Genomic DNA, 24,440 nt, shown 5'->3' with positions numbered 1-24,440 from the left:
TCTAAAAACTTACTGCTTTATGTTCATCAATAATGAATGGCCCATCCCTGCAATACTCAGAGGGAGCTTACATTGCACTTTTGAGCAGCCTGTTAGTAATGTACAGTGGATAGAGCCTTTCTTTCAAATCCCGGGGCAGCAGGTCCTTCAAGGCTAGCATTGCATTTTCAATTAGCTGCTGAGTGAATGCTTGGCATGTGTATATTAGTGAAGAGGCACACAATTAGCTTACAGCTCGTTTCTGCATTGTGCTGAGAGGATCTAAGGGATTGGTGGGGGAACAGGCAAGCCAGGCATCACTGTGGATGTTGAAGAAGGGAGTTACTCAGACCTCGGCATCTTCACTTGCTTTCTCTAGAATTACAGCTATTTATTACGAAGCATTCTGTAGCGGGGTGGAGTGCGCCTGAGGAAACACATCCCAGACACCACCTGGGGTTAGTCTTTCTGAGCCCTTCACATCTCTAATTCTCATCATTGTCATGGAGCCCAACAGTCCCAAAAAGATACAATTTGCTGTGCCTTTATTCCAGAGTCAGATTGCTCCTGAAGCAGCTGAACAGGTAAGTGGAACTGGGTGGGGACCAGCTCCTGTATGTAAGTAATACAGACGTATATTCTTGTTATTAATTGAAAGCTTCTCCACCTCTTGAATTTGCCTAACTTTGTGACTTCCCAGGACATATGAATGAGAAATAATTTCGTTTCCACATGCACTTGTATTTGAGTTGCATTGGGGGAACTACTGGCTAAAATGCAGCATTTCATGTGATACAAATTAGCACCCATTAAGGAAAAATGGTTATATTAGCAGTTTAGATTGGGATCCCAAAATCTGTTTGCTTTTGCTTATTAAAATAACAGGTTCAACGTTTAGAGAAACTTCAAATTTTTTTTCAAAATTAGCAAGCTTTTATTTTATTATTTATAATAAAATTATTTATTTATTATTATTCATTTAACAATGAAAGCATTAAATCTTGGAATAATTTCAGATTACAGGCTTAATGTTTCATTTTAATGTTTTCATTGTGTATCCAAAGCAGTAATTATATGTAATATATTATAGGATCGTAGGTATATGTATAATTTAAGAAACATTTTATTCAGGTATTAAAAATGGTATTTTAACACAACCTGGATTTTTCCCAAGTTTAATATGTCTATATATCTTTAGTTCTCTCTCTCTCCCTCTCTCATGTGAGATTGGTTTACTGTATCACCTTTCATATTCAGATTACTTAGACTCTTGATTCAATGGAACCACTCAAAAGATCATTTGTGGTAAAATTACAACAGTGAGGAGGCAAAAACAAATTTATGGGGTCTGCTACCTAATTCATTAATTTCTTAAAGCCTAAATTATTCCTGAATCCTCTTCCAAATATTATATACAAAGTCTTAAAAGTAATTATTGAATCTGAGACTCTCAACTTCCTAGGATGTTTTGATAATCTGAAGTAGATTCACCCAAACTCAAGCCAGATAAATACAACCTTGAACATGTATCTATGTTGAATGGGGCATTGGTTCTATCCTGGACAAGATGTCATTGTTTAAAATTTATTCACTATCCTACTGATTTGGGAATTTACTTATATATTTAAAAAATCAAGGATACATTAGAAATTCTAATCATAATATGTTCCTGTAACTCCTAAAATAAGGGGAAAAACCCCCACACCAAACCTATTAGTTTTAAGTGAATTATATACTTTTGTAAGATCCATATTCATTCTTTGTGTTAATTTGTTCTAAATAATACTATAGAAAATAGAAAAGTTTATAATATTAATTGAAGTTAGGAACGTATGCTGTTAAATTTAACCTGCTGGAAATTTGAGTTTTCTAAGCTTCTCTTACCCCATTTAGAAATAAGTGTAATGGATCTCGAAAGCTTCATCAATTTATGAGGCTCCAAGAGAGCCACTAAAATTAGCAAGTCATCCCTGTACCTTCACTGCATATTAGTATTCAGTGGTATCATTTGGTTACATACAACTATTTCTTTTCTGTGGAAATGCAGCTTTTTGATCAAAGAAGGTGATATTAATATCTGACAGTTCTGCTGTCTGCTTTCTATTATTCAAAATAAAATTAGCGAGCGCCTACTGTGTGCCCCCCAGAAATTTGCTCTTTATGTTGGGAAAAGATGAGGATGGGACAGCCTTGCAAGCTGTAGAGTAACCTGGAACAGAGTCTGACAGTCTCTGACCTTAGCTGGGCCTTTGTTGTTCACAGATCAGGAAAAGAAGACCTACACCAGCATCACTTGTGATTCTCAATGAACATAACCCCCCAGGTAAAGAAGCATGATGTCTTCTGTACTGATGTGACAGAATAGAATTGCTTGAGGAACATCAAAGAGCATGCCATTGCCAACAGATTTCAATTCGGGATTTCAGTTAGCAATAATCTAATAAGCTAGTCTATACAATGGATCATAAACAAAATCAGAAATAGATATTATGAAAACTGTCTCAGTCAATTGACTGCTTTTCCTCTAGAATGACTTACTGGTGACGATATGCTATGAAATGTTTTGTTAGCAATCACTGTCACTTGTTCAGGTGTTTGCATAGAATCTGGTTCAGTGCTTATTAATGAGCCTGGTAGAAAGTTGTTTAATTAGGTTTCATAGCTCAAATTGCAGCCCTGGAGATGCTTATATCTTTACAGAGTTGTTTTTTAATCAAAGGTTATCATGGGGTGGGCAATGAGCCAGCACTGGCTACAGCTTTGATGCTGATGTAATCTCTGAATAATGCAATTGACAAGTAACCAGATCAATTTTCAGCACTGCCCATTTGGGAGCCATTCTGAAGAGTTGCATCCATTTGTTGAGGTTTTATTCTCCATTTCCCATATAAAGTAAAGCTGCATTATTATTCCTGATAAAGGACTATGATCTGCAACACACAAACACTATGTACTTATTGAATGGGGGTGATTTTAATTTCACATTTAAGCTCTGTTTCTAGAAATACAAGTAAGACAGCAAAGGTCACAGCACTAATTTGTATCCAGGCAGGACTTGTTGTTGGATTTTTTGCAGGTATAAACAATAAAGGTGGCTGAAAAGAGTTTAGTGGAAACATAGTAAGTGTAATTACAGATTGTAGTGAATGATTCGTTTTAAGAACACTGGGGCAAAACAGTCTTTGACTTTTTCAGATTCCTTTCTAATTAGAGAAACATATATAAGAAAGTAAAATTCTAATAGCATATTAGTCATGGAGCCCAAATACAGAAAGATGTTCAGTTGTTGGGAAACAAATAGGCAAATTTATTCCTGCTGAAAACAAAGAATTATAATTTGATGCTGTATCTTTAAAGTGCTATAGCATTTTAAAATCATTTTCAAATATATTATTTCACTTAATAAATATAACTTATATTTGGTTGAATAAGAGATGCAACTGGTAAGAGGTGCAAATAAATAGAAGTAAATAAACATAATAATGAAATCTTTTCATATTGGAGGTAATTTTAGAGCAATTTTCCATCACAGCCTTTTGCTCATAGTGGCAGAATTCTCCACAGTGTCCTAGAACTTACCTCTCTATGCTAACCTTGAAAAGTGTTGCCCAAAGATATAATAATAAGAACAGAATCTTCATAACAGCAACAACAAAAAAACTTAATTGTTAAATGACCTTGTTAAAGCAATTGTTGCTTTTAGCCCTCAAAAGCAATGTGTTCTTTGACAAATAAAAATCGGGTGCAGCTTTAAATCCTGGTAAATAAACAAATCTCTTCAATTTATTGAAATTGCCCAGGACACATATGAGTATTCTTGGAATCACCTATCATTAATGCTCTTTAAAATTCAAATCCCTGAAAATCTTTCTTGTCAATTAATGAAGCAAAGAAAATTAAATTTTCCATTACAGAGACATAATTAACACACCTTTCCAATTCATATGATAAGATCAGTATATTGTAATCATTGTTAAATGAATTAGACATGGCTTACTTTAAAAAAAATCTTTTCAGGAGTTTGCAGAAATAGTCTGTTATAAAAGAATATTTGAAAGAATGATTTAACTTTAGATTAGAAATAAAGGAAATAGAAAGATATTTCAACATGTAAATCCAGATTGTTTGCTAGTTCATCTTTGCCTGTGTAAACATATAGATGAGGTGGGCACCTGATTGGTAAGATTCCAGGGGCAACAAAATGTCACATCAGTCCCTTTCTAACCAACAGCCTAGAATTCTCAGCAGTAGAAACACGAGAGAAACAGTTACATAACCTGTTAAGGATATATCCTCCAGCATAGATTAATCAATTTAATTCAAAATAATGGGACACAAGACTAAAAATGTTAAATTGAAGGCATCATACCTGAAAAAGTTTAAAAGCAAAGGGTGTGTCTTTATGGTGGAGAAGGCAGAAACAACGTTTGCTTCTTGGAATGACTCTAAACAGCCAAACAGCCAATGGCAGTAAAAAGGTACTAGAAGCCAGAGATGCAGGGGTAGAGGTGCACCAAAGACAAATTTCATCTTTTTCAAATGTTTTCTAGGGCTACCAGTTTGACCTTGTAGCAAACTGCTTATCTTTCAGAATTTTTAATCTTCTGAGTAAGTGCCTATTTATGATAACCTCTCTAAGGTTATACAGTAAGAGTCTCATTGTCTCGTCTTGTACTATTTATTTTACTCTTGTACAATACGTAGTTAACTGGTTTGGTTTCTATATTTTTATTTAAAGGGATGACTATATATAAATCTTCTCTGTTTAGAAGTAAATGGCAATGTCACTTTCTGCAATTTACTTCATCACATTCCTAGATTTACTTAAACATTACTTGTATTTACAAGAGTAGGCTTATGAGAAGACTGTATATTTATTTGGCTACCAGTATTAGAAACCTAGAACTGGGAAAGAACTTCAGAAAATACCTAATCTAACCACACTTCTTCATGAAAGATACAGAAATCGACCCAAGTCCCTGAGACTTGCTCCATTTTGTATATATCAGAGAAGAATCCATAGTTACAACTAGTTTTCAATATGATATCAAATAATTTTATAAGTTAGAAAACAGTTTCTTATGAAAAACTTGAGTGATGCCCCACTTTATTCTAAAATAACTCTTCATTTACTCTTGTCAATAAAAGTTCATTTACTCACCTTTTTAAAAAATTTATTTACTTACTTATTTATTCATCTGCACTTGCGGGCTTGTGGGATCTCAGTTCCCCAGGGATTGAACCCAGGCCACGGCAGTGAAAGCCCAGAATCCTAACCACTAGGTCACCAGGGAACTCCCTACTCACCTTTTTAAATACATAAGGCAGTTCTTCATTACCTTATTTTCTGGATTGAATATTCCCAGCACCCAATAAGGGCCTTAATGGGCTCTATCCAAATTCTCCTTGTCTCTAGGCCTTTGGAGCCTAGAGCTGGACACAGTCTTCCAGTAAAAAGCCAGATTAGAACAGGCCTTCTGAATGTTAAAGTTTGTGGCATCCATTCTTTTCCACTTGCTGTTAAGCAGAGACAATATGGTTACAACTAAGTTTAATGGACCTGATGCCTATTGAACATGAGTGAACTGTAAAAGGCCAGGAGCTTACTGAAGATTTGGATAAGTGCACAGGAGTTCTGGCATCATTTAGAAGTTTGTTGTACATCTAATAAGTGGGACCAGACATATAATGTAAAATGGGGGATATTTATTGAACTTCCTATCGCAGCCAAATTTGGGGGAGACTGACTTTCTCTTCAACACTTTTCGCTCCAAATATTCTTAGAAATGAGGAATAAAAATAAAGCATTTTCTCACATGGGCCATGTTCCTAAAAATTACTTAATAATGAGACATATGAATTCAATATCTCACCATCTCCTTTCAATCTTGAGAGTAAGCGTAGTCAGTAAAGAGAACGGGGATTTCCAGTTGATTGGGGTATTTGTCTCCGCACACTGAAAAAGAAGCCACAGTCCGTTCTGAAAGTAGCACGTGACTTTCTAAATGAGGCTTGCATTTTAGGAATTTGACAGTAAGTTGACTAATAAGATTTTCAAGGCTCTGTATTTAAAATCCTGAGACACTGGATGACACAGAATATTGCTGGACTCAGACTGAGCTGTTCAAAGCAGAGAGGCTCCAGAAATTTTCAGTGATGTGAGGTTTTGCAGGGTCATCAAGTTAAAGTGGACATTTATTTCTAGTGTTAGGGCATTCATATGCAAACAGTCTCTCTTCATGGAGACCCTGTATTTTACAAAATGAGTGATTGATAGGCAATGGGCACCCTGAGTACAAGTTCCAGGAATCTCACTGAGGATTTTCCTGGGATTCTTAAGGATGGGTAAGACATCATCAGTCCCACACCTGGAGGGGCCTGTGACCCGCAGGGACCTCCAATCAAATGTGTTCGAGTAAAAGCTGTATTGGACCTATAGTCCATACAGTTTTGTTTCATTCTTTTTTCTCATCTCCTTTGGGAATGTGGTTGTAATTCATTCTGATCTACAATTGTCGTTGATTCTTCAGCATTTATTTTGCCTTCTGAACATTAATGACAGTACAAAAGGAAGAAAGGTCCAGTGTTTGAAGACTCTTCAAGGTTTAACTGGTATGAATTTCTGTCAGAAAAGCCTATTTTTTTCTCCTCAGCATTTATTTCTATAAGTTATGGAATGCCAAACCATGCTGAATGAGTTAAAGATAAGTAATGCAGGGACTTTCCTGGTGGTCCAGTGGTTAAGACTCTGAGCTCCCAATGCAGGGGGCACAGATTCCATCCCTGGTGCGGGAACTAAGATCTCACATGCTGCACGGCGCAGCCAAAAAAAAAAAATTTCAAAGATAAGTGATGCATGTGGCTTTCAGAGGTTCATGTACTGTACAACTGATTGACTTATTTTCCTATAACTATTCAGTCTGTGCAGCCAAATAGCCCTATCAATAGGAATAACTGTGAGCCAAAGATGAGGTTCCAGTTCTTAGTCATGCCGAAGTTTGCTATAATAAGTGTTCAAAGGGCTAGTGTAATCTTCAAATTGAATGGAAGAAAAATGAAAGGGCAAATTATAAAACTATGAAATAATGCTGTTTTATTTCAGCAAGATTACTACTTTTGCTCATTTTGAGCAATAGCATATACTGCTCACCTTTTACACTGATTTTAATAAGAAATAGCTTAGTGAAATATGACAGAATTATGGTAGGTTCAATTCACTTCCTTTTTCTTGGTCTCTGTTTTCCTACTTGTGGGGATTATAGCAGGTGAAAATAACCCTAAGGTACTTCTGCATAATGTAGAAAGGCAGTGTTTGTAGTAGGTAAAGCACTGCCTTTGGAGTAAGACTTGGGTTTGAATCCCAGCTTTGCCAGTTTCTGGTAGTGAGACATTGGGTGTGCAGTTGACCTCTGTGGGCTCAGTTTTCCCCTTTTTAAAAGAGGACATCGGGCTTCCCTGGTGGCGCAGTGGTTGAGCGTCCGCCTGCCGATGCAGGGGACACGGGTTCGTGGCCTGGTCCGGGAGGATCCCACATGCCGCGGAGCGGCTGGGCCCGTGAGCCATGGCCGCTGAGCCTGCGCATCCGGGGCCTGTGCTCCGCAACGGGAGAGGCCACAACAGTGAGAGGCCCGTGTACCGCAAAAAAAAAAAAAAAAGAGGACATCGAGGTATAAGAAAATGCATAGCACAGTGTCTGCAACCAAATAGATACTGAAGACATGAGATCCCCCTGCATCATTATATCCATGCTGAGTTCTCCTAAAACCTGCATTTCCTTTTTTTTTGTTTGCGGTATGCGGACCTCTCACCGTTGTGGGATGCGCAGGCTCAGCGGCCATGGCTCACAGGCCCAGCCGGCACGAACCCGTGTCCCCTGCATTGGGAGGCGGACTCTAACCACTGCACCACCAGGGAAGCCCTAAAACCTGCATTTCTTATCAGATGATGGCCCAGCTCTTTTCCCATCCTGACTGCATTAGGCGGTGTCAAACAGTGTCCCCATGAGGCACTGGTTCTTGATAAGAGAAAAGATGTACCATAACTCCTAATTCATCAGGATAAGAATACACAATTATGGAATTGTTATGGATCTTATACCGTGGTATTTGTTCAACTGACCATGTCTGGTTTACAAACATAATTTTCATGAAATATGAGTCCTTGGGAATATTTTAAAAATAAGCATGCTACTGATGTCTATAAAGTTATGAAAAAATATATTGCAAGTAAGAGATCTTTGTGAAAGATTTGTATCCAATCAAAAATGCAATTCATGGGAATTCCCTGGTGGTTCAGTGGTTAGGACTCTGTGCTTTCACTGCTGAGGGCCCGCGTTCGATGCCTGATCAGGGAACTGAGATCCTGCAAACCACTTGGTGCAATCAAAAAAACAAAAAAAAAAATGCAATTCATATCCTAATAGTATGTGGAAAGAAAGAAGATTGAATATGGATGCAATTCATATCCTAATAGTATGTGGAAAGAAAGAAGATTGAATATGGATGCAATTCATATCCTAATAGTATGTGGAAAGAAAGAAGATTGAATATGGCGTATAAAAATCCTTTCGTGGTATCTATTAAACTCTCATTTGATTGCTCACATTTGATTCCACTCCATTTGCTCTCACTTCCTTCCATACACCATTCCTGTGCTATATTCTGGGTAAGCTTTCTTCCTTTGGTTCCTCCTTTTGGTTCCTTTGCCAACTCTTAAGACAGCCTAGACTGACTCATTTGTGTAAATCATTCTCCATGTTTTCCAATTAATCTTATTTAAATTGCAGCCTGAGGCTCATTTAAATCTCAAAACTTTCCCCTAACTAATCTGATTCATTGTTTGGCTTTGTTATTCCAATACTCTCCTCTCACCTGCAACTCTTGAAGGTATTTATTGATTTATACATTCAATTCAATTATTTACTGAGTCCTTATTCTAAATCCTCGAGGAACATGTGGACTAGGTAACAGAGAATAATACATCTGGATGAACCAGGATACAATTGTAATAACAGAAATTCCAACAGCTCAGACCACAGTAAGATTAATTCTGGCCAAGACATAGAGGCATTTATTTATCATGCTCACTATTCTATGAAACATTTGTAAAACTTGTCTTGATCTTCTGGCTTTAAGCTTTTAAGAACTGGCATCAGAGCTAAAAGTTTACTATTTATTCCAAACTAGTAGCACAGATATAGCTACTCAAAACTAGTAGCATATCTAGTAGATATTAGATGCCCATGGTCTATTAAATTTAAGTGGATAAAAAAATATATTCTCAAATCCAATGGCAATCTATCAAACTTTCTGGGCACTTATTCTAGCTAAGGCACAGTGTTAGCTGCTCTAGGGGATAAAATAGGTAAGTCACCATCCCTGACCTCATGGAGAAACCTACCTGAGGCATAATTTGACACATGTATATATATTGGTAGTAAGATCAACAACATGTGGCAAAATACAAAATATATTTCAATTCAGTGCAGAAATGTTTACCATAGGATGTTTTGGGTGATTAGGTTATAATGTTGTAAAATACGGTACAGAGCCTAGATGCTTGATAAATGGCAACTCTTATTTTGGAGAGGCCGGCATGTACTACTTAGGAATAGAGGTGTTGGAATCACTCAGGCTTGAATCTGGCTCTCAGATGGCTGCTTACTGCCTGTGTTACCCCAAAAAAGTGGCTCATCCTTTTAAGGCCCATTAAAAGTGGGGAAGCTGGGTTCACGAGGCTCTGAAAAGCTTGTTTTTTTTCAACACTACCAAATATAAATATATTTATATTTGGTATATATAATATATATATATTATAAATATATCTCTATATTTATATAGATATATATCTATATATATAATATAAATATAAAATATATTCATTAGAAATAAGGCTATTCTGCATCCATTGAATAAACAGATGTACATCTTTGTGTCTACATAATAGTACACACGGACAACATTGTAATCAGCTGTTCTGCGGAGTTTAAGGGCACATTCAATTTCAAATTTAAGCTAGAAAAAGTTTCTAACAGCTCTTTCTGATTGTTTCTATTTCATAATTATATTCAAGGAGAACAGTAAATTACCAAAAATCTAACCAAGCTATGTAGTTAACAGAGAAGGGTTATTTACTATTTATTTTAGAATTGCTCAGGAACAAGCTTTCAAGCTTTGGGATTTTCTATCCTTTCTTCCACCATTTTCTATTCATGACTTTGACCAAGTAGTGATCTGATGCTGTTCCAGCAATACCAGACACAACTTGGTAGCAAAACTTACCAGGGGCTAAAGCTGAAATGTCCGCACAGGGTCCAGACAGGTGACAGATGCCTGCCTGGGCTCTGTGTAGGATGCTGTGAAGGGTACCGTGGTCTATTGGAGGATGCAAGCTCCATTCAAGGCGTCAAATTAAACAGATAACACTACAAAGAAAGAAAAAAACACTGTAAGGGATGGAGGCACCTAAGTGGTAAGATTTTAGAGATGCTGGAAAATATCTCCCTAAATCCGTTTCCATACTACCTGAAATTCTACCTTTTGTTGTTAATACTGTTACTATATTCTATCTTTTGAAACACCAGTACTCTGACCAGATGTAACATATTGTCCTGGCAAGTAGTCTACCTGGAGCTCAAAAAGCCTGAGGTGGAGAGAAAGGAAGGTCCTGGAGCAAATGTCCCAGCTGCAAGGATTAGGGCCCTCCGAATTCATCTCTTCCCTCCCAGTCTGTTTGCTGTTATTGCCTTCTCCATACTCGTCCCCTTCATATCTTCCTTAGCATTTCAGGGGCCCCTGAACGTGCTGGGAAATTTTAAATCTATATCTATGAGTCTTTTCTGTGTTATGGAAAGAAGATTATCTTTGAATTTAACTCCATGATTTTGTATCACTTAGGGTAATTTGATATAGTAATTATAGCGCTTAACAAGGCTATTTGTGAAATAAGTTGCCAAAACCTGCATCATCAAAGGGAGATATCTTGACAGTCTGGTTAGAATACAATTACAGTGCAACCTTGGCAATAATGCTGAGAAAAAAGTACTGTGAGAACTAAGAAAAGCTAGGAAATTTGTAATCTTTCTGGGTTTCTTGTTGTTGTTGTTTCATGCTCTGGGAGCAATTTTCCTTCATTATGGGAAACAATTTTCATAATCACACTCTTTACATATAAATACATATTGACCTGCTCATAAAAATAGAACTGAGTGCACAAAATGGAAGAATGAGAACAACAGTTATTTTGGAATCCAATTTTTAGAATAATTTGCCTCAATGTAACATCAGTTTATGCTTTTTTTCCCTGTCTGTTGAAGAACAGACTATTAGAACACATATACACAATAGATATTTCCATGCACAAACACATGTACACATGCTTATATAAACCAAATACACAACTGTGTGTAAAAATATCACAGGCTATTTATCCATATAATAAAATCCACTTGCACTAAGTGACCTGATTTTAAAAAGGCTAGTACCTACCAAAGTATCTAGAAAAGCTTCATGAATTCAGGTTACAAATGGAATAAAGCTAATAGTTATTATTTAAATTTCTAACCCTTTGAACTTGAAACCAATAAATCAAAAACTAATCACATTTGAAAACCCATGAATAAAAAACATTGAAATTACTGGCATAGATTCAAATGGTGAGATTTGTTAATTATTTTTTTAAATCAGAAGAATATTTTTAAAAAATAAGTTACATTTATTGAATATTAGTTATTTTAAGACTATTCTCTTATTTTGGAGGTCTCCTGTGCCCATTTTCATAATTCATGAATACAGGGAGAAGTATTTTAATTAGAAACAGAAAGTGAGCTCCTCCGACTACCACCTGAAAATCAATGTCTAACTGAAATGTGTCCCCTAACTTGAAATCAAAATTTAAACTTTTGACCTCAACATTTCTGTTAATGGTATCTCCATGCCTCTAATTGCTGAACCACACAGTCTTGGAATCAGCTCTGACCCCTCTCTCTCTCCCTTGCCCCTATCAATGGCTCTTCTGCTGATTCTTCTGTACAGGTTGAATCTATCTCACTATATTTTTATTTTCTCTGCTCAGTCTAGGCACTTACGGCTTTATTCCAAAAGAATACAGTAACTTCCAAACTGGTTTTCCATGGCTTTAACACTGGGAGGTGGTTTTGTGTAGAGTTAAGAGCCCTAATTTCAGAATCAATTAACATGGCATGACTTAGAATCAAAACATGGCATGACTGAATATCTGAGTCTTAGTTTCCAATTCTATGAAGCACGGATCATGGCGATTCCAACACTGGTCGTGTTGCTGGAATCAAGCAAGATGATGTATGCTAGCAACGCGACTGATGGGAGATTTATTCTTTCCCCATTCTGATTTGTGTGAAAGGGTTTTGGCAATTACATAATGGGTGATTGGCTAGGCCAGCTTTACTTTTCCAAATGGATTTGTTATGAGCTCTACTTTGTATACTACAATATAATTTACCTGTGTTAGTTTTTTTTTTTTTTTTACATATTCAAGAAGTATTTTTTTTACATCTTTATTGGAGTATAATTGCTTTACAATGGTGTGTTGGTTTCTGCTTTATAACAAAGTGAATCAGTTATACATATACTCCCATATCTCTTCCCTCTTGCATCTCCCTCCCTCCCACCCTCCCTATCCCACCCCTCCAGGCGGTCACAAAGCACCGAGCTGATCTCCCTGTGCTATGCGGCTGCTTCCTAGTTTTTAATTAGCCAAAGCTAAGAAGAAGAGTAAGGCACGTAAAGTTGTCTTATGATGAGCTCATTATGTTTCATCATAATGTGCACATTATTGCTACTTCTTGCTTTAAGTAAGTCAGTCAATCGACAGATGAATGGATAAAGGAGATGTGGCACATATATACAAGGGAATATTACTCAGCCATAAAAAGAAACGAAATTGAGTTATTTGTAGTGAGGTAGATGGACCTAGAGTCTGTCATACAGAGTGAAGTAAGTCAGAAAGAGAAAAACAAATACTGTATGCTAACACATATATATGGAATCTAAAAAAAAAAAAAGGTTCTGAAGAACCTAGGGGCAGGACAGGAATAAAGATGCAGACATAGAGAATGGACTTGAGGACAGGGGGAGAGGGAAGGGTAAGCTGGGATGAAGTGAGAGACTGGTATGGACATATATACACTACTAAACGTAAAATAGATAGCTAGTGGGAAGCAGCCACATAGCACAGGATCAGCTCGGTGCTTTGTGACCACCTAGAGGGGTGGGATAGGGAGGGTGGGAGGGAGACACAAGAGGGAGGAGATATGGGGATATATGTATATGTATAGCTGATTCACTTTGCTATACAGCAGAAACTAACACACCATTGTAAAGCAATTATACTCCAATAAAGATGTTTAATAATAATAATAAATAAGTCATTCATTTCCACCGTAGTCTATGGAATCTTTATTACACAAATTGTTGATAATTGTACTAAAGTTGAGATTTAAAAAATGAACAGAAGAAAGGAAAATAGTTGTGTTAGATTATGGCTGGCACTGCAGCTTTATATCTATTTCCTTCTTTATTTTTGGTGGAGGGCTTGAAGGCTGAACAGGAACTTTGTTCATTTGCCATAGGTACCTTCCTATTGAAAATGGGCAGCGATTTCCGATTAAGCAGGACAGACTCAGACTAGATTTGCTTTCCAAAGCACTCTAAGGATTATCCACTCTCCCTTCATGGATCCTAAATACAGCCCACCTGCCCCCAACGATTAAAATGTTTTCAAGAAATAATGCCAGAGACCCACTCACCATCACATTTCAGTCAAGTAAAAGGTCATGAATGATTGAGCTAAAATGTCTCATCTCAAATTCTAACACAGGTCATTTTACTTTGTGAATAGCCCAGAATTCCTGCTTTACTTAGCCAATGAAGGGCACCTTTTTGCTCAAGGTCTTGGAGACAGCTGAAGATATTTTCATACCCTAATTCTGCAGTCCACTGACATCATTAAAATCAAGGCAAACACCAGCTGTAATGTTTATATGGACAGTTACAGTATAAGGGACATATGTAAAATACATTTTGAAGTACATTTAGGACCTAAAAGACAAAATTACCTCTAAGCTACAAATAAAAGAATTTTTAAAAACCATATAAGCTCAAAGGCAAGTTTAAAGAGGTTGATAGTAATGTAACTCACCTTTGGTAGTTTTCTAATTTGCAAACCTATTTCACTTATAACATATATATCCTCAGCAACTCTGTGAGATGAATATGATAACCTCCATTTTAGAAAAAGTGTGATAGATGAGCTGCTCAATGTCAAAGAAGCTAGTACATTAGTGGGTCTGAAATTTAAACACACATTTTCTATCCAAGGTCAGTGTGCTTTCCACTACATTAATAACACTTTTCTCTCTACAAATAAGCAACATCATACCCTTACTATTTTATTTCTGTCTTCCTCATGGAAGCAATTATAAGCAAGTTCTTCATTGTAGCTTGGCCAAGTGAGATTCTGTTTGATATGACACCAGAATGTACTTCTTTCCATTCCAACGTGAGTTTGTTTTAGAGTGGTAATTCTACACCTTTTTTTCCTTTTCTTGGATAATTTATTAGATAAGAGGACTTCAGAGTTGTTAATACTAGATTTTTTATTATATAAGCAAAAAATCAGATTACCAAACAGAAATATAAATCTTACCCATTATTCCATTCTTAGAGTTAGACCTCTTTATTTATGCATGTGTCCATTTGCCTATTTATCTGTACTTATTAAGAAAACTAATTGTCTTAACTTAAAACATTAGTTGGAGGGCTAACAGTTTACATTTGGATCCTAGTTGATCAAGAACATGACCAGTTTGTACATATACTGGGATGTTGTCTTCCCTTCCCATCAACTGTAGTTCATATCCTCCTAGACTCAAATCAAACCCCCCTTCTTACATGAAACCTTCATTGACCACTCCAGCTGGAAGACTTTATTCCAGGAGAAGTAACAAGTCACTGGATCCATTAACTCATTTGCTCCCTGCTCCCACTGATTGTTGATGACTTTCTGTCACCTAGTAATGCCCTAAAAAAATGAATTATATAATTAATAATTTTTTTTTTTTGGCTGTGTCGGGTCTTAGTTGTGGCATGCAGGATCTTTTGTTGCAGTGCACGGGCTCTTCGTTGCAGCACGCAGGCTTCTCTCTAGTTGTGGAACGTGGGCTCCAGAGTGTGTGGGCTCTGTAGTTGTAGCTCGGGGGCTCAGTAGTTGTGGTGCATGGGCTTAGTTGCCCCAAGGCACGTGGGATCTTAGTTCCCCGACCAGGGATCGAATCTGTGTCCCCTGCATTGGAAGGCGGATTCTTAACCACTGGACCACCAGGGAAGTCCCAGAATTAATAAATTTTGATGTGAGTCAGGAGAAAAAAGATTGGGTCACAAGGCCCTTCCATGTATATTAGGCTTTAGTTAAGTACTCTCTGGGTATCAGGGCTGCGGAAAAGGGCTCTGAGGATCTGGGAGAATGACTGGAAAGATGCCTTACTATGGAGGGAAAATAGAGGCCATTTAAACTAACCTGATTATTTCACAAGGTTTATCCCCATCCTAACATCTCACAAGTACCTACAAATGATGATTCACTGGATCGTCATGAGTTCTTACATTAAATATTTATGGAAATAACTTAAAGTGGCCTTTGCTCTGTAACACACAGCATGAACAAAATTCTTGGAATCACCTCAGCAAGGATACATTTTAGTAGTAGAGGACTTGAGCTAGTTGTGTTGTTTTCGTATAGACATGCTTTGAATTAAACACCACAGGCAACCGGTGACTGTGGATACATAGGCAATTTTGCATAATGATGATTTTGGGATTTCTTATGTTTTACAGGACAATTTAAAGCCTGAGTATGTTTTGCCTAGTGACTAATTTTATTCTTTGTTTGTCTTTAAATTATTTGAATCTGATTTTAAAATGTCAGTAAAATGGTAATGGTGGAAAAGTGAATATATAATCAATTTGTCTGCTTTCTTAAAAAAATATAGGGGTTCAAGAGTTCAATTCAATACCATCAAACAGCAGCAGTCTTTATGCACTGAATGAATGGCCAGATACTTTCCTTCTATGCTAACATATGTGACCAGATGAATAGGGGCTAGGTCTTCTTTTCATTTTCTTTGAATAGTGAAATAAATCTTTTACCTGGTAATTTTCCTTCCACTATTTTCTTTTCTTTAGCAATAAGCTATCAGGGAAGAGTTAGTAACCTGCAGTCAATACTGGAAAGCAAACAGTTCGTTACTTACCAAAAGCATTTAAAATTATTCAACTTCACTGAAAAATCCATTTGATTGGTTTGTAAGATTTGTACGTAAGTGAAACTTAATGACTGCACGAAAAATAATTTTAGAGTGGACCTTGCACCTTATTTTTCCTTTCCCTCACTTTTTACACAAAGAAACCATAGAAACAAATTACTTTTGGCCCCAGTGAATTATTTGCAAACATATCTATATTTAGCTTCACATTACAGCATTCCAGCTGCTTTATTATTTTCTGACTGAGTCAGATAAAATTTGTGTTTTACGTATTCCTGTTATCTGGGTACGTATTAACATGTCTATCATTATGGGCTACTGCTGGCATATCACGCCAAAATAAGCTCATTACAGGCATCAGCTCCATTTCCTCATTTCTAACTTAGTTTGACATTCTTCTTGGCAAATTTTCCAGACATACCACAATCCATTTTCTGTTGAGATTTTTTTCTCTTTTAATATTAAATTTTTCTGTGTAGCAGGTAGAAAATGAGGACTCGACCTCATTTTTTTTTTAAGCTATAGACTTAACATTTCACTGCCGTGAAAAATCTGAGAGGCTTTAAACTCCTTATGAGAAAACAGCTTTCTTAGATATGAAGTAAACTTGAAACTTTGACACAAAATAAATCGAGAAGAAATAGAATATGACTTCCTACTCCAAATCTTACACGCTAAGGAAACAAACATACACATATGCAAACCGAAACAAAACAAGACAAAATAATAAACACTTAAAACATCATTTGTATGTAAGTAATCAGATTTATGTTTTTATTAATAATGTAATTATGTAAAAATTAATGATTCCTTGCTTTTAAAGTATAGTACGTAGATTTTGCTTTTTATTAATAACTTTGGTTCAATGTTTTGATGAAGAAAAAAGTTACTAAGACAAAAAAAGCACCAAAATGATATTTCAAAGAACTAAAAACTAAAATATTTGTTTTTTAATAGTTTATTAATGTGCTTCATGACCTAGACTGATTTACATGCTTTAAACACTCCAAATCCAAATTACAAATATAGAAATATTCATACTAATTGCCACCAAACATTTGGTAGCTGGAAGCATATATGAAAAAAAGTCTGTTTATAAGCTCACTCTGAGTATCTGTACATAACCCCAAAATATGCCATCAATCATCTTACTGGACAGGACTGATCTGTATTTTGTCCTATGGGACAAAAATAGTAAGGAGCTTCCTTTGGAGAGAAGGGTGGTGGTTAATAACATTGTGACAAGTATCAACACATCAGAATGAAAAAGAAGTATGTAAATTGTCAACATTTTAAACTACTGTGATAAAGTCCTCTGTAATTTGTGCTTATATTTGAGATGTATGCTACATATTCTTGCCTCATCTTTTCCAAACAGTACTCTTGTATTTCACTGCATTTGCTCCTCTCTGCTCCTTATGGAATAACACTTAGATCCCTTAGCCTGATATACAAGATCCTTGACAGTCTGGGTTGAACCAAATTCTCCAACTCTACTTTATTCCTAGGCCTGAACCTGTGTCTCTGACAAGATTGGCTACTTTTTCTCTAACAATTTCCACCTTAAATCTTTGAATAGAAAATTTTTTCCTGGGCTTCCCTGGTGGTGCAATGGTTAAGAATCCGCCTGCCAATATAGGGGACACGGGTTCGAGCCCTGGTCCTGGAAGATCCCACATGCCACAGAGCAACTAAGCCCGTGCGCCACAACTACTGAGCCTGCACTCTAGAGCTCGTGAGCCACAACTACTGAGCCCATGTGCCACAACTACTGAAGCCCGCATGCCTAGAGCTCGTGCTCTGCAACAAGAGAAGCCACTGCAATGAGAAGCCTGCACACCCCAACGAAGAGTAGCCCCCGCTCACCGCAACTAGAGAAAGCCCGCAAGCAGCAACAAAGACCCAACACAACCAAAAATAAATAAATAAATTTATAAAAAAAAAAAAGAAAATTTTTTCCTACTTAGAATGCCCTCACCACTACTTTACTAAATACTTACACTTTTTAAGATGCTCAGATTTATCTCATTTCATTCATTTCTGGACATGGACATTTATCAAAAACATAGCTTCTAGCAGCTCAGAGCTGAAAAAATACTACTAAGTACAGTTCAGTTAGGTAGTAGTGTAAATTCACAAGTTTCCTATATTCTACTACAGCTGGACATTCAGTCTGTGACATCTCCAACCTAATAAACTCAAGTCAACCTCTATGATTTTTGTTGAATTGCCACTTTTTTCTGAAACTAAACCTTATCATTTGGACTTGATAAAAGAGTAATTAATCATTGAAAAAAGGAATGCTCAATAGCCACCCTAATTTCCACTGAAACCATCCTCTTCCATTAATTTTGTTTGAAAGGATTATTTTTGACAAGCAAAGGAAAGATGCAGTAAAATGGGTAAAAGCCATGATATTGGTTCTATTTTGGTCTCAACTCTATGCAGGATTACTTTCTCTAGGGATCCCAGTTGATGATTAGTCAGATTCCACTTGACCATTTCCAGTGATAGGTTTAGCTCTTTTTGAAACATCATGGTTATGATTGGACAGCTCTATTTGTTAGAAAGTTATGCCTTATATCTAGTTGGAATATCCTTCTTGAATCTTTCAACTACTGATCTTGGTATGTCCTTCTAAAGGATTTCAGAAAAAGTGTAATACTTCTTCCAACTGAGAACACTTCATATGTTTGGGGACAGGCATCTCGTTTACCCTCAGTTCTCTCTTGACTAAAATTTTCAGTTACATTTATCTTTTTTAAATTGAAATATAGTTGATTTACAATATTGTGTTAGTTTCAGGTGTACAGCAAAGTGATTCAGTTACATATATATATTTTTTCAGATTCTTTTCCATTATAGGTTATTACAAGATATTGAATATTGTCCCCTGTGCTATACAGTAAGTCCTTATTGCTTATCTATTTTAGTATAGTAGTTTGTATCTGTTAATCCTATACTCACATTTATCTTTATGATTGTGATATGGTTTTCAGAAATCTCACCATTTTGCTCCCTAGTGAGAGTCATATTTTTTAGCATAGTACCCAAATTTCACTCATTTAACTGTTAGTTACTGAACATCGACTACAGGCCAGTGCCATATATATATCTAAAAAACGCGAGGATTCACAATAAAAGGTGATGGGGTTTGTGGTAGCAGAAATATAGGATACTTTAGAAGCACACAGAACACATAGCCCAGTCAATGGCTTAATGGAGGAAGGATGTTTGTGCTGAAACCTGAAGGAAAAAGCAGGGGAGACTATTCAAGACAGAGGGGAAAACAGGGGCAAAGTCTCAGAAGTAGGGCAAGGCACTGCAGATTCAAGGAAGTGAGAGGAGTCCAGTATGATGCAGTGTGGAGTGGCATCGGGTAGGGGTGGAGATTAGGCAGGCACCATGTTGGGGAGCATCATAAACATTTTAAAGGAGTTATGATTAGGACCCACCAAATGGTTTTAAGCAGGAGAGCTCACATGCTCAAATTTTATTCTGAAATGGCCCCTGTGGCTGCAGATAAAAAATGGATAGGAGGCAGAAGGTCTGAGTGCATGGGAAGTCAGTGGACCTGATTAATTGGATGGCAGAGGGGGAGATGGTAATAACAAAGAAGTTTGAGTTATGGCTATAGATGCTGGAGCCTTTCCTAAAAACACAGTGCACATTTGGAGGGGAGTGGGGAAAGGTGATGAGTTCAGAATGGAACACATTACTTTGGATACAGTGGATAAGAGAGACAGCTCTCATTCAAATTCCATATGAAATATTCATAACATTCCTGGAAGTAATGCCTCAATAATGCAGCCACTAGTATTAAAAACCAATTTTCTAGAGCCCTTTAAGAGTAAACACAATGTTCTTATAAAAAGGAAATGTTTACTTAGTAATTATTACCTTAATAATGTTGGCAATATATCTACTTTAGGCTCAGTATAACTACCTGAAAAACAATAATTGCTCTTAATCATTAAAGGTCTCCAATTAAACACATACATTATTAGCCAAGAAATTCTGCTCAGCTACTCACATCTACTTATCTGCTGAGTCACTAACCTGCTGCCAGACAATCCGGGGCGTGGGTGTTATCCTCGGTCTGACGACTGTTCCATATGCATGGGCTCCAAGGAATAGCTAATCCTAAACTGTATGGCCTCAGTTCAACACATCTATTTAAATTCAAAGTCCAACTGGAGCAAAATCTTAAATTCTTCTTTGATGAATTATATATACTTCTCATTTTCAATATTTAGCAAATGAGCATGTGTGGCTGAACAAGTTATCTAAGTATGGATCTTGGAAGTTTTTAAGATTTATAAAGTTAGATGCAGCAAATTGTTTCAATCTGTAAGTGTACTTGTTATTCACCATATAACTACAAGTAATTTCTGTCATTTCTGTTATTTATGCCATTATTTTCTTTTTTTTTTAGAGGATTATTTTTTTGACTATTTATTTATGGCTATGCTGGGTCTGTTGCTGTGTGCAGGCTTTCTCTAGTTGTGGCGAGCAGGGGCTACTCTTTGTTGTGGTGCACTGGTTTTTCTTTGTTGCGGAGCATGGGTTCTAGGTGTGCGGGCTCTGTAGTTGTAGCACGTGGGCTCAGTAGTTGTGGCTCATGGGCTCTAGAGCACAGGCTCAGTAGCTGTGGCACACGGGCTTAGTTGCTCTGCGGCATGTGGGATCTTCAGACCAGGGCTCAAACCCGTGTCCCCTGCATTGGCAGGCAGATTCTTAACCACTGTGCCACCAGGGAAGTCCCTATGCCATTATTTTCAAGTCTCAAACAAATGCCTGACTATACTATCTACTTTGTCATTCTCTTGTTCTCAGTCCTTTCCACCTCAATCTTAGAAAAACTGTATTCTAGAAGTACGGTATAATCAAAAGGTATAACCTTTGGAACCAGAAAGACCTAGGCCTGAATCCCAACTCTGCCACTTATTAGTTCTGTGACTTTAAGCAAGTCACCCATCCTCTTTGAGCTTCAGTTTGCTCACATACAAAATGTAACTAATAGTATCTACTTCACTGAGTTGTTTTAAAGATGAAAATAATGAATGAAAATGTCTTACATTATAGCATCTCAGAGCCAATAACAGCAATAGTAAAATATTAATATTTTGGAAATTATTGAAGCAAAGAGTATGTGCTCTTTTCCTTCCTCAACTGGAAATCTTGCCAATCTAGTCATTGTACTTATTGGTTATGTCTGATGGTCATTTTATTGATTTGGGGAGGAAGTGTCCCCAAAGACCACTGGTTAAAATTTAGGTACTGGCAATTTAAAAATCACTGAAAGGAAGTCTGGCCTAATACCTGCTTTATTGCCTAAGATTTTACTAAACAAAATAAAAACAATGATATTTGGAAGTAAGGCTTTGGTTATGAAAGATTAAAGACATTTACTTTGATCTTCACTGGAACATTCTGAAGACTTAAAAAACATTGTCTTTTAATTTCTTAGCTAGAAAATAAGGATTAGATGAGAGAGACTAAAAGTGGATTTCAAGTTAATCAGATCTGTACAGATGGTCTAGAGCATTGCCGGAACAAGAAGACTTAAAATTTAAAAAAAAAAAAAAAAAAAAAAAAAGGTGGTGCTTTAGCCAGTTTGTCTACGTCTGCTGGTGATGCCCATTGGTTCTCAGGACTGAAGGATAAATGTTATTGTTGAATGTGGTTACAGTTTTGAACAAAATTGCATGGACAAATTTTAAAATCATCTTTAAAATTTCCTGGCATTCTTTCTGTCTAATCTTTTCTTTTATTAACAGCGGCCTTGAGTTTTAAGTAGTTTCCTCTTATAAGGCAGATGTGTTGAAACAGGCACATGGAGCCATGTGCCATTATGAGTGAAACACAAAGAAGTTGAAACCCAACCCTACACTTGAGGCATTACTGAGATATTTGAGGTATTACAATAAAGCAATAAGCTTAAAGTTTTGAGCAATGATCAAAGTGAAAACCATGGGCTGAAGAAACACTGTAGTATCAGGATGTGAACGGGTTAAGCTGGCTTCTCACTGCTGGTTAATGGTTTTCAGAGTACTTATCATGGTGGTCTTCCAAATGAGGAATTTCCTTGTCTACAAGGAACACTGGTTAGGTGATTGCCTATATTACTGTGTTCCATCTATAGAAATTGTTTGCTTTTTGTTACCTTATTTATGTGGTAGCAACATGGGAAAAATTAAAACAAACAAATAAACAAAAAAGCCCCACAATAACCTGTGTACTGGAAGTCAGGAAATCTGAATTTTTATTTCCAGCCTGCCATGATTTGGCTTACATGGAAGGGTTAATCACCTCATGTCTTTGAGTGTCATTTTCTGTATCTATGAAATGAAGAGATTTGATGAAATGACATCTTTAATCCTTTCCCTGTATGGAAATTTAACAATTTTTATAGTTACTGTTGGATTTACACACACACACATACACAGTCTATCTACATATATATTCTAACACAATGCATAACTGAATGCTTATGGTATCCCATTATCCTGTGACTGCATATTATGGCTTCTTTATTTAGAAAATACCAGTACCAGTACTACTCCTACTAATACCTTAGTTACATTTCCTTTAAAATCCAAATGTCACTTAATACCCAATTAAAATTCCATTCAAAGCCTGAATTTCACAGGAGAGACCACTTAACATAGACCCCCAAATCTGCCTTGTACATAATGCTTTGTATAGAATTCTACGCTTTTGAAAATAATGCCACATTGAGGCATATGATGATGGAAATAAAAGAACCCTGGGTAATAGGGGCTTTTGTCCTGACTTCCACTAACCAACTAACGTTGGTAAAGCATGTTTCCTTTCTTTTCTCGTGCCATTTTTTTCTCCATTAGTCAGTAAACACATATTGCCCTAGGACTATGAATTTTATCTGGACCTATTGAAAAATGTAGGGTTGAAAATTCTAAGTGGATTTAGTGTATTTATAAATATTTCAAAATATAAATCAATGTATTTGCATAAATGTCTATAAAATATAGTGTCAGCTAGTTATTTGCAACTCAAAGAATGTAGTTATAAACAGATCATATTTGATGTGAGCTGAGTGCATTATGATATGCTTGATATATATTATGATATAGGATAGGCCCTCCAAGTCAATGCCTATGCCTTTGGTAAAGGCAAATTGGTAAAGAGGGACAGACTCAATGTTTTCAAAGGACACTCTCATCTCTAACATTTTACAACTACATATGTTCACTGTTTTTAAAAAATGCTTTTATTAAATTCTTGATGGTTTTCAATCACAAACAACTTAGAAAATGTACTTTTGTGATAAGTTTACCTTTGAAGTTAGCAGAGCAAAGCATAAGGGTTTTGGAGTAAGGTAGAAGTGGATTTGTATCTTAGCTTTACCACTCAACAGTTAAGGGGTCCAACAAAAGTGACAATAGTTTACAAACCCAGTTTCTTCCTCTGGAAAATAGTATGGGGCTATTCATCTTATGTGAATATTAGATGAGGGTTAAACGAAATTATACAGTTATTGGGACACGGGAGTTTCTTAAATGTTAGTTTCCTTTCCTTTCCTTTTTTTTGTTTTTTTATAAAAATTGTTTTTTAGGGCTTCCCTGGTGGCGCAGTGGTTGAGAGTCCGCCTGCCCATGCAGGGGACACGGGTTCGTGCCCCGGTCCGGGAAGATCCCACATGCCGCGGAGCGGCTGGGCCTGTGAGCCATGGCCGCTGAGCCTGCGCGTCCGGAGCCTGTGCTCCGCAACGGGAGAGGCCACAACAGTGAGAGGCCCGCGTACTGAAAAAAAAAAAAAAAAAAAAAATTGTTTTTTAGATTTCACATATGAGAGAAATTATCAAGTATTTGTCTTTCTCTGTCTGATGTATTTCACTTAGTATAATGTCTTCAAGGTCCATCCATGTTGTCCCAAATGGTAGGATTTCTCATTTTTTAAATAATAGAATAATAGTCCATTATGTATAATATAATATAAAATATATAATGGAATTACATATATATATATGTATATCTCTCTCTCTCACAACTTCTTTATCCATTCATCCATCAGTGGACACTTGGGTTGTTTCCATGTCTTGGCTATTGTAAACAATGCTGCTAAGAACATAGGGGTGCAGATATCTTTTGGAGTTAGCATTTTTATTACCTCTGGATGTATT

General features: G+C 36.6%; 1 protein-coding gene across 2 annotated transcripts in view; it reads left to right on the top strand.

Annotated features, from left to right (window-relative positions):
* Positions 1-202: 202 nt before the first annotated feature.
* Positions 203-24,440, top strand: part of PPP1R1C (protein phosphatase 1 regulatory inhibitor subunit 1C) — a 128,580-nt gene continuing 104,342 nt past the window's right edge. Inside the window, exons 1-2 of one of the 2 annotated variants that reach the window (XM_032636551.1) lie at positions 203-563; positions 2,242-2,302. In XM_032636551.1, coding sequence (XP_032492442.1) covers positions 483-563; positions 2,242-2,302 — 142 coding nt within the window. In that variant the 5' untranslated portion in view covers positions 203-482. Of the gene's footprint in view, positions 564-2,220; positions 2,303-24,440 lie in introns of both variants that reach the window. The other variant, XM_032636550.1, reaches the window with a different exon arrangement.

This window comes from Phocoena sinus, chromosome 7, assembly GCF_008692025.1.
Source record: "Phocoena sinus isolate mPhoSin1 chromosome 7, mPhoSin1.pri, whole genome shotgun sequence".
NCBI classification, from domain to species: domain Eukaryota; kingdom Metazoa; phylum Chordata; class Mammalia; order Artiodactyla; family Phocoenidae; genus Phocoena; species Phocoena sinus.
This window is presented reverse-complemented; position numbering and strand designations above follow the sequence as displayed.